Source organism: Hoplias malabaricus, chromosome 8 (genome assembly GCF_029633855.1).
Source record: "Hoplias malabaricus isolate fHopMal1 chromosome 8, fHopMal1.hap1, whole genome shotgun sequence".
Classification (NCBI taxonomy): Eukaryota; Metazoa; Chordata; class Actinopteri; order Characiformes; family Erythrinidae; genus Hoplias; species Hoplias malabaricus.
Window position 1 is genome coordinate 42,983,650 of NC_089807.1, and position 11,843 is coordinate 42,995,492.

Consider the following 11,843-nt stretch of genomic DNA (forward strand, 5'->3'; position numbering starts at 1 on the left):
TGAGGAGTGTGTTGTGTTCTCCCTGTGTCTGTGTGGGTTTCCTCCGGGTGACTGTCTGTGAGGAGTGTGGTGTGTTCTCTCTGTGTCTGCGTGGGTTTCCTCGGGTCACTGTCTGTGAGGAGTGTGGTGTGTTCTCTCTGTGTCTGCGTGGGTTTCCTCCGGGTGACTGTCTGTGAGGAGTGTGGTGTGTTCTCCCTGTGTCTGTGTGGGTTTCCTCCAGGTGACTGTCTGTGAGGAGTGTGGTGTGTTCTCCCTGTGTCTGTGTGGGTTTCCTCCAGGTGACTGTCTGTGAGGAGTGTGGTGTGTTCTCTCTGTGTCTGCGTAGGTTTCCTCCGGGTGACTGTCTGTGAGGAGTGTGGTGTGTTCTCTCTGTGTCTGCGTAGGTTTCCTCAGGTCACTGTCTGTGAGGAGTGTGGTGTGTTCTCTCTGTGTCTGCGTAGGTTTCCTCAGGTCACTGTCTGTGAGGAGTGTGGTGTGTTCTCTATGTGTCTTCGTAGGTTTCCTCCGGGTGACTGTCTGTGAGGAGTGTGGTGTGTTCTCCCTGTGTCTGTGTGGGTTTCCTCCGGGTGACTGTCTGTGAGGAGTGTGGTGTGTTCTCTCTGTGTCTGCGTGGGTTTCCTCCGGGTGACTGTCTGTGAGGAGTGTGGTGTGTTCTCCCTGTGTCTGCGTGGGTTTCCTCCGGGTGATTGTCTGTGAGGAGTGTGGTGTGTTCTCCCTGTGTCTGTGTGGGTTTCCTCCGGGTGACTGTCTGTGAGGAGTGTGGTGTGTTCTCCCTGTGTCTGTGTGGGTTTCCTCCGGGTGACTGTCTGTGAGGAGTGTGGTGTGTTCTCTCTGTGTCTGTGTGGGTTTCCTCCGGGTGACTGTCTGTGAGGAGTGTGGTGTGTTCTCTCTGTGTCTGCGTGGGTTTCCTCCGGGTGACTGTCTGTGAGGAGTGTGGTGTGTTCTCCTTTTGGTGCTCCTTTTTCCTCTGGGTGCTCCGGTTTTCTCCCATGCTCCAAAAACACACGTTGGTAGGTGGACTGGTGACTCAAAAGTGTCCATAGGTGTGAGTGTGTGAGTGTTGCCCTGTGAAGGACTGGCGCCCTCTCCAGGGTGTATTCCCGCCTTGTGTCCAATGATTCCGGGTAGGCTCCAAACCCACCGCAACCCTGAACTGGATAAGGGTTATAGACAATGAATGAATGACTCCACACATACTTCAGATTTTATGTCGTGTGACAAACCCTGAGACAGTTACAAAAACTTAACCTAAATTCTAACCACTTAAGATTTGACTCAAATGATTGATTCATTTCTCAGTTGACTCGTGACTCAAGTCTGACATTCCCAGAGTCTTGTGGAAGCCACTTGTAAGATTCTGGACAGATTACTTAAAGAAAGACTGTTGCAAATACAACAGAAATATGGCTTCACTTTATTTTGATTGGTGAAGACCGTCCCGTTGTCCAGTTAGCGGATTAATAATGGCACTTCCTGAAAGCCGTTTTTAAAGGGCAGCTTGGGCTCCTCTGAGTCTTTGAGCAGCAGTCAGTTTCTCTCTGGCATCGTAAAGGTTCCCACAGAATTCCTCAGACATAAAGCTATCCCGCCTTCTCCCGTAAGGCATGAATCTGCTTTTCTTTTCCCGTTCGGAGCTGTTTAATACGGCTGCCAAAGAGAGGAGGTCCAGAACGTGCTGAGGAGCCTTTAAAGAGCAGGTTCTAAATTGGACTCAGATAAAGACAGGCTTTAAAAGCCACAATGAATAACTAGTTCAGCTCAGACTGATTTAGTTTGTGTTTGGCTTGGCTTGGATTCTGGAATTTAAGAGCAGAGCCATTAATAACTCTGTATGTTGTAATGAGTTTGTAATTGAACAGAATGCCTGTGGGATCATTATGAAGGGATTATCATTCATAATCATAATCTTGACACACTGTCTCTTCTGACAGTCACAGACAGTGGTAATATATGTCATCACATAAATCGCAACTTAGTCGTAGGATCAAGAACGCAAATGCTTTTGTGATATTTAAGCTTTCAAATTTACTGGAGAAAAAAGAGCTTATACATACAGAAACACTCTCCACCAATCAGCAGCACATTCATCAGGATATATCAGGAAATGCCAGGCCAGTAAATGTCTAACGACTTAATAATAACCATCTGATTGACACCTCGTGGCGGCATGTGTCTTTAAAGCAACACTATGTAATATTATGACTTTACAGTTACAGCTTTAGAATCATTTTGATGCATCACTGACCTTCAAAAGGAAGAACATAGCCTCTATCATTGGTACTCTGGGCTCAGAACTGCAGAACATGAACTATGTAATTGTGGGGGAGGGTAGGAAACACCCACACTTCTCTCCCACCCTGCCCCTTGGTTTCAGGACAATGCTATAAAAGTGAATTACACTCTACGACTGTAGTAGGAGGTCATGAGCAAAAATACCATATATTTGTGTTCCTTTAAATGTTCCATATTTTGGAAAACCGAACATTGCATGCAATCAGTCATGGTCTCCAATGGTTCTTCTAAGACATTCATGATTTCTGACATCATTGACACTGACACCTAGTGGGCTGGATGATTTAGAGATTCTGTACTAAGCCTGTTTCATACCTGAGCACCTCCATGTACAGGACCCCCTCCACAAACTGGTTTAGGGGCCAATAAACGTTTTGAACGTTCTGTTTATGTGAGTTCAAAGTCATCAGAAAATGCTATTAATTTCCTTCACCGTCCTGCAGTGGTCAATGGAGACACCGTTTAAGGTGGTCTTCTTCAGATTTATTGCACAACGAGATGATTTCCTTGGATGATCATTGGAAAACTAATAAATAATGATCGCCATGACTATTGCTTAGTAATTTGTGGAGGGTGATTATGAATATGAATTGTGACCTCTTTTGGTTCATAAAAAGGAAAAAAAAATGAGACACTTGGAAAATGTAGGACATAGGCCGGTGGAGCTGGACACAGCTGACCCTGAGGGATTCACTGCCAAATGGGTCAAAGTGTGGCTCGGATCTGTCCCAAACTGGAGCTCCTTCCCAGCAGAAACTACTCCCCCGGGGGGCCTTGGGGCTCTTTACACTGAGAGACAAGCAGTCATCACTTCAACAGTAAAGTCAATAGTGACAGTTGACATCCAAACAAATTATCTAAGAGATTAGTCAGATACTTTAAAGCACTGCTTAGCCACAGGAGCTGTGTTTATAGGAGTCAAAAAAACACATACTTCCATATTACCATAAACAATCATTTCAACATTTTCACATAGAAAATAACAATGACAGTGAAAACAAACTGTGAATTCTGAGCATACAAATAGTTCTAAATCTATAAACACAGGAAAATGGGTGAAGATTACTGACCGAGTTGGTTGACGATATATTATAGACAGAGAGACTTCAGGGTAACAATATTCTGCGGTATTCTGACAATGAGATATTGACCAAATATGGCAGTTGTCTGGTTAATTAACTGTTTAAGTAACAGCAATCTCAGAATGTGCATTAGTACCTAAACAATGCAGGTATTCCAACTCTTGTGTATGCAGACACTTGTACGAAGGCCGTGGCTATGATTCATAGCTGAAGACTGAGAGAGCTCCTGTCCACTAGTGGCGCTGTTTCACTACATCCACATTTTCTACTACTAGATGACGTATTACAGAAACAGTGCTGTAAACTGTAGTGAGGGAAGGCTGATTTAGTTCGGCTGGGGGAAGAAACCCCTGCTGTTTCTGGCTTTCTGGAGTTTAGCGTCAGTTTAAAAATCAGGGTTACGTTTTAGTTTAGGTTTAAGGAAATATTAAGGAAGTAATATTTAATATTTTAATGTAGTAGGCTCCCCCTAGTGTTGCACAGTGTAATTCACTTTTACAGCACTGTCCTGAAAATAGGGCGAATGGTAGTGATGGTTGTGGGTTCTTACCTTCCTCTTAAAGGTACATAGTGCAGTTTCTGCAGTACTGAGCCTAGAGTAGCAATGACAGAGGCTTTATTCTCTCTATTACAGCTCAGTGGAGTATCACAATGATTTTGAAACTGTAATTCTATGTTAAAAATGCCACCTACTATTTCTTTATGGTTAGTTTGTGTTAAGGGGGATATTTTTACTCTGGCCATGTTTGACAAAGTAAAGGGTGAAGTACATTTTATACACATTTTAAACTTGGTAACAGTCTGAGTTAAATATGTACAAATTCACATTAAGACCTGGCTGTCTGCAAAACATACATTCCTCATTTAAAATGTAACAACAAAAACTACACGACCAAATTCTCTTCTTAAGTGATGAACTTAAACCTCCAAAACAATTCTGACTCAAACAATCCACACTGTTTCTGAAGCCAGTGTTTAAAGAGCAGGGACCGATTACTCAAAAGCACTGATTACTCAAAAGGTCTTTAGGCTGATTCTGTTTTAACTGCTGCAAAATTCCACGTGCTGCAATATGATCCAACGTAAATACACGCAATACAAAGATAACAAACGTTGGCATTAAGGTAGTCAGTTACACACAATGAGTGATACATAAGAGCAAAGATTCACAGTTAGGAATGAAGCAGCGAAGGAACATATTTAAATCTCTTGGTTGTTTTTTCGGTGGGATGGCGAGGCCTCCTTTTTCCCAAGCCCTCGTGCTGAACTTAGAAATATTCCCTCTCTTTCCCTTTTTTTCCGTATAAGCAAGGGTTTGTTGCAGTTGGACAGCCTCCTGGAACTAAGTCTAAACCTCGAGTGAGGTCAGAAGTCCTAGCCTCTGTCCTGTTAGCTGCTAGCAGAAGCAGTGTGGGACAGAGAGCATTTAGCTCTGACCTGTGACTCTTCGAGGAGTGATCAAAGTTTAACAAAGCACCTTCGCATTTTGGCTATGTCTTTACAGAGGGATTTTAAATGTTGTGGGAATACATCAGGCAGCGCAGAAGCATAGCATTTAGGCACAAGTCAGACATGTTTATACAGATCACAGGACTGCTGTGACCAACACTGGCAGTGGCCAAACTCATCAGAACACAGTGCAGGAAATACACTTACATTTTTCCGCAGGAAAGGAGTAGCTTAGGGACTTTTTGCTCAAGCTGGGAATTAAACCATGGACTACCATGTGGAATTAGAGTTGTATCCACTATGCTGTACCAGCTTGGGATGTTTGTTCTCGGAAGAGAAGTCAGTGGTGAGAAAATGTAATGACTATATCACATGGTAAACCACTGGAATGATCAGGTCAGTTAACTTGCTAAGACTTGATTTTGACCAAAGCTACAAGAAGAAAACAAATCCAACATATGTATGCTATCCAGAAGGCACTGGGGGCTGGTGGTGGTGATGACCCTTGGCCAAATAAACCTCCCTATTGACCCATCCAGCACTAATAACGTTCTATGGTATAAAGTACTCAGAATACAGATGCATGTGTTTCATCACTTCCCAGCCCTGATTGCAAACAGATGGCTGCAACAGAATTTCTTGTTAATTTGGAGTCAAAGTGTATCCTACTCATAAACTGTGATTTGAAAGCGTACATCAGTTTTGAATGTCTATTTATTAAAATGCAAATACAAGAAGTGAGTTGTGAATTTCTGAGCTCTGAGTTCACTGAATGTACACTGTGCCTTCATTTTGCATTTTCAGCCCATTCCCATCAGCTTGTACATGTTTGCGGTTCAGTTTGCTACGTGCAAACTTTAGGCAGTTTACCAGAATCAAGCAGTTTGCTTCCAGAATCACAATCATACAGTGAGCCTAAGTTGTAGATACGTGAATCTGGGAAGGCAGATTCGAACTCCAAATCTAAACTGAATGAACGAAGACCCCGAAATTACTCACGCAACTCCCTTTTTGTATTTGCCTTTTAATGAATTTACATTACGTGGCTTAAATCTAACTCCATATGTGTCATGTCTGCCAAAGCACACACTGCATCTCATCAGGTGTTTGGTTCTTATAAAAAAAGCATTGAAAAATTCAGAAAACTAAAGCCATTCGGGTGAGTAATTGTATTTCCGCAGAACTGTAAAAAATGAGACATAGCCCTTTGAAGCTAGGCCACCTTATTAACCAAAAGCAGACGCATCCAGCTTATAAAAGGTTCAGATAGATTAAATCAAGGCATCTTTAAACAAGTGGGATTGAGTTATTTGGGTACGGCATGAAGTCTGTCAGATGTTACAGATCCGAGCTTAAGGAGCCAGTGGGAAGGAAAGAAGATGGGGGCATTCGTCTTTGTCCAGATTCACACACGTAGACTTGGGGCTTCCTTCCTGTAGTTTCCAGGAAGTGTGTGTTTGTTTATGTTTGTGTTTGTGTGTGTGTGTTCATCGACCAGAACTACTGAGCCCTTGATTGGGGTTCATATATAGCTGACATTCAGCTGCATCCTGCCTCCCATCCTTCACCCCAGACTCCTCTCTCACGCCAAGACATCGCCCAAAACATCACTCTGGAAGCTTCTCATAATATCACATTAAATACATCAGGTCCATTGTCTAGTCTATGGTTATATATATATAAATGTGTGTCTGTGTGTGTTTATATATAAATATATAAAAGCAGCTTCTTTCATAGTGTGTCCGACACAGAAAAGGACAAGTTTCCTCTGTTCTCGTGCCTTTAAGGCTTCAAGGCTTTAAGGTCAGCAGCTGGAATTTGGTGCTGCCCTTCGTCCGGTCGACAAAGCTCAGGACAGATGAGTTGCAGTGGCTCCTCCAGGCTGTGGTGATGCTCTTCCAAACCTCAGTCGCTGTCCTTCCGCAGGCTGCGGTCTGTGTGGTTGTTGGGCTCCTGGTTTTTGCACTGGATACTCGTGCCGTTCATTGGACTCAAGCTGGTTCCTTGGTTCTTGGAGCGGCGCCAACAACACAGGCAAGTCTAGGGGGATAAAAAATGATTTACACAAAAATAAACAGAATAATGTATGTAATAAACACACGTTTAAGGGTCACAGGTTTCAGTTTATTACTGGTCTAAAGGCATAATGGATAATATTTGTATTATTATTAACCCACGTGGCAACACACTACATCACTCCTACTACTGTATGTGGCTCAGTGGGTACTCCTATCCCAGGTATACACACACACACACACCCATGCACACACACACTATTTATCCTTAAGTACTACTAAAGGTGCTTTTCCACTGCATGGTACCCACTCTCCTCTACTACACTCAGCTCTACTCTGTTTTATATTTTTGACTTTCCCATTAGGTCGTTCTTCGCTGTAAAAAAAAATTGCTGTAAATTTACAGCAAGTCTGCTACAGTATTTTACTGTAAATCACAGTATTTACAGTAAATTGTTGTATTATTCAATTACAGTAATATGCTGTAAATTTGAAATACAGTAGTGTTCCTGTTAAAATACGGTAAATGGCTGGGAACTCTGCTGCCAGTATTTTACTGTAAAATTTACAATACATTTTTACAGTGTTGTTACCAGGAACCGGTTTCTTTTTTTACTACTTGCTCACATTTGGTTCCAAGCGAGCTGAGTAGAGACTAAACATGACATATAAACCTTGCAGAGACTTGTCAATCACAGCAGAATGCAGACATCCAGCACCAACTCTCCGTCTGTAAAATCTCCAGCTGCAGCAGAGATCAAATTTTTTTTTTGTTTATGCGACTTACAACGGCAGCTTGTAAATTTATGCCGCAATCTTTTGAAGAGACTCAAACACTCCTTGGAAAAAGGCCAACGAAAGAATCCAGCGAGAGCTGGACACTGCAACAAGGAAGGAAAGAACTCTACTGATCTGTCTGAACTGATGACGGAGCTGTGTTCAGTCCCAAACAACAACAACAACAACAGCAATACCACAAGAGTTGAGTAGTACTTGAGTAGAGTCAAGTAGAGTAGGTAGGTGCAGCTTCAAAATACAATGGTCTTGATGATGATAACCTCCCCTTTTAAAGTGAGTGCTTCTCATTCTAATCTCAGTTTGATTAGAGGCACATGTGAAGTTCAGGAACAGTTATGGCTTATCTCTCTCAGCTCCTCTGGAGCAATGCAAGCCACGTGACCTGCCCTATACTCTCCAGATGACTCCATAAATCAATCCCTGCTTTACTGTTGTAGGAATGCTCGAGATCAGCAGCTTTCAGGTCGGAGATGCTCGCCACGAGGGAGCTACATTAATGTTTAGCATGTGTTAGCATGTTAATGTCAGCATGTTAGCAAATGGAAGAAGGGTGTGACTCACATTAAAGCAGTTCTTGAATCTCTTGCTGACGAAGTATAGGATAATGGGGTTGATGCAGGAGTTGATGGTGGCCAAGTTCAAGCCAAGATGGTCCAGGATCAATAGGAAGCTGAAACATTCGATTTGATTGCGTCAATAATCGCAACAATTCAACAGAGTGTATGAATATTAATATCACATTTTTCCACAACATATGTGTAATGTCATGCCCCAACAAGGAAGCTTGCATCTACGCCAACGGTCCGTGTGAGAAACGTGAAGGTCTAAGGTATGGTGTTTTTATAGGAGATGAATAAACGAATGATGCAGGAGTTGATTTCCACTCACTTCAACAGTTCACAACGTTTTTCGTCTGTTTCTTTGTACACGAGCTTCTTCAGGATTCTGCTGAGGTTCAGGGGGAACCAGCAGAGAGCGAAGATCAGAACCAGACAGAACACTGCTCTCGCCACCTCCCGTCTCTGCAGGTCACAAACACAAGAAATCCCAATAAATCGTACAAACAAGATCCTTTAGATCACATTATGTCTCTTTTCAAGAATGTTTGTGTGTTGGATTCACCTCTGATGCATTTTAATCAATACATAGTGCTATTGTATAAACACAGAATCATAGTTTGTCAAATAATACAGTTATATTTAAAATGCCTTATGTGTAATTTGCCAAAACGATAAAATATTTATTATATATTTTCTTTTTTAAGTAAAATGAACAAACTCTCATATGTGATTTGACCGATTTTCTCTTAAGAGTCATGAAGGGAAACATGATAAACAAGACCTACGTAGGTTTGCACCAAAAATATATTGTCAGCTAAATGTAAAACAATACAAACCCAACAAACAATAAGGACATGTTTGTCCCAGTAGCACAAAGCCTGCACCACATGAAGCCATTTCCTCTGTAAAAACAATGCTTGAAGGACCTATGTGACTTACGACGGAGTCATATCCTCTCATTTGCGTCCAAACACTGGACCCAATCCAGGTCAAGAGTAATTAATGGTCAGCTGTGTGACTCCAGATTCATGTTTTGATAAATGTTGCTGAATAAGCCTCCACATGTACAGTTTTAGATCCAGTATAAACAGGCGATCTGTTAATTGTGACCAGGCACATGCTAAGCATCAGCTAGGGATTGGGCGTGGGGCAAACCTGATAATGGGATGCTATCAAATCCTCACAGAAAATGTTCCAGATCTGGGACAAAGCCTCTCCTGTGGAGACGACGCAGGGCCGACTACGTTTTCGCCTTCATTTCAGAACAAAAAGCTCAGTGAATGTACTTTAGGAGATAGTTACCTGTTTGAGGTGGTCGCTAAGAGCAATCCGGAGGCTGCCTTTACGGTGGTTGAGCATCTCGAAGGCCATGAGAGTGTAGAAGATGGCTGTGCAGGCCAGCGGTATGCAGAAGTAAATGGCAAAGATCCCCCAGTCCTTTATTTCCACATACCACTGGAGATGGAAAGAACAGATTTCAGTGCCTTAAAGACAACAGAACTCAATACACTCTCAGGTCATGTTCAAGGCTTGGGCCAGTTTCTACATGCCATGTGTGTGGATGTAATAAAAACAACAGTCAAACTTTAATCCTAATCAATGCCTGCTTTTAAAAGGCTGTGGAAAACTGAGACATGAGCTGCTTAAACAATAGTAAATTGAGCAGAATGGAAAAACATATGCCTTATTGTGAGTAATCCATCCAGTACTTTGCCCTACAGCAGAGGTACGCCAACTTTCTTCTCTAGAACTTGAGCCCCGCTCTCACATAAAACAATAAAACTTATCAGCATCCCATTTGTCCGGGATTGTATTGTGTTTTTTAAAACTAGCTACAAAGTAAATTACATAAACAGCCAATGAAGTGATTCTAAAACTAATCCTAATTTTAAGAAACAGATAAATTTGCGGACATCCATGTTATACATAACCTTTGGGTAGTGAGCACTTTAAATGTGTCTTTTAAAGGCGACTTGGGCTGATGTGTACACGACAATTCTTTAGAATTACAAATCCAAACTTTATAGTTTCAGAAATTATATCATGGATGCTGTAAAAATAATTAGATTTATATGAAAATGAAAAGAAGCTGAGGTTTTTGAAAGCCTCCAACGTGTATTTCACGCGTTGACTGCCTGCAGAAGAGAGAGCCCATTAACTTGTTCACCCATATTAAGTAGCAGTAGTTCCCAGGCATTTACCGTATTTTTACAGGAACACTACTGTATTTCAAATTTACAGCATATTACTGTAAATGAATAATACAATAATTTACTGTAAATACTGTGATTTACAATAAAATACTGTAGCAGACTTGCTGTAAATTTACAGCAGTCTTTCACAGTGTACTATACAATGTAGACTCCTGAAAACTGAAAAGGCACCGTACAGCATGGAAGCAATTACGTAGCCTTATACACTGTACATCCGGCTGACTTCGAGACCCTTTAAAGAAAAGTCACTCACTGAACTGATGAAATTGCCCTTGGACAGATATTCATTCTGATAAAGCAACAAAACAAGCTGAGTATAGAAGTATACTACACCATGGAACAATTGCTTCCATACAATGAAGACCCTGCACAAAGCCACTGGAGTAGCTTAACTGCGCTAGATAAGGATGATAAGATTTTGATTGTGATGAGCATGGTCTGCGTGGGAAAATTTACGGCCGACGGTTAAAAACGCTAAAGCTCTGGCTGTAAACGGCTGTAAGTGCTGAGTTTTATGGTGGATATCGTGTGGAGCGTTCCTCATCCACACATATGGCTGTGCTTTGAGCAGATAACTGGCTGTAATTGTGTGTATGTGGTCTGCTATCAATTAACTTCTCCAGGCTCGGGAACAAAGAACCTCTGCATTGACTTCTCTCGCATTGTCTACATCTTCCCAACTTCCTTTTTTCTCCTGAACAAGTTGTTTTTGTCTTGGCTGGATCTAAGCTGGGGGTGGGGGGTGGGGGGCAGTCTGAGTGAGTGATATGGTTAAACAAAGATTGATTTCTCTATTTCCATGCAAATGGTTTGCTTATACACAGAGAAATACAGAAAGAGCACTGGCAGCGTAGTCCTAGCTCCGCTCTGGAGACTGGTTATGCTTAAGGGAAGAGTTAGAGTTAGGATTAGGGCTGTGGCTGGGGTTAGGGGTCTAATTAAGGATGATTTGAAGGGCAAACCATGTTTTACAGACAGTGTATGAATCTTGGAAATGAACTTATACTCAAATATGTACAAATATTTAAACCAACATTTTAAAATTTGTAAAATTCACTCGTAAAAATAAAGGTGCTACTAAAAGTGATGCCATTTTGGCTTCATTAGAAGCCATGTTTGTTTAAGAAAAATGTGAGCGTGAAGAGTCCTTCCATCTTACGTTTCTTTGCCCATTTAAATGTATTAGCAAAAATGCTTCTTTATGGAACCAAAATAATTTCTTCTCTCTAAGAACCTTTTGTAGCCACTTCATCATTTAAGAGTGTATATGACTAAATGGAGCACTCCGCGTATTTGTAACTTTTATCGGTTTTGAGTCTCTATATTTTATAATTATTTTATGATCACGTCCTGAGCTCCTGTCCAGTGATGGCGCTGTTTCTGTATCTGTTATCTGTTATCTGGTATCTGGAGTTTACAGTAGGTTTACAGTTA

General features: G+C 41.7%; 1 protein-coding gene across 1 annotated transcript in view; it reads right to left on the bottom strand.

Moving 5' to 3' along the window:
• Positions 1 to 2,021: 2,021 nt before the first annotated feature.
• ednraa (endothelin receptor type Aa) overlaps positions 2,022 to 11,843 on the bottom strand; it is a 22,393-nt gene continuing 12,571 nt past the window's right edge. The window contains exons 5-8 of the mRNA XM_066678991.1: positions 9,499 to 9,651; positions 8,525 to 8,658; positions 8,198 to 8,306; positions 2,022 to 6,863 (exon numbers count right to left, since the gene is read on the bottom strand). Of these exons, the coding sequence (XP_066535088.1) occupies positions 6,729 to 6,863; positions 8,198 to 8,306; positions 8,525 to 8,658; positions 9,499 to 9,651 (531 nt within the window). The 3' untranslated portion in view covers positions 2,022 to 6,728. The remainder of the gene's footprint in view (positions 6,864 to 8,197; positions 8,307 to 8,524; positions 8,659 to 9,498; positions 9,652 to 11,843) is intronic.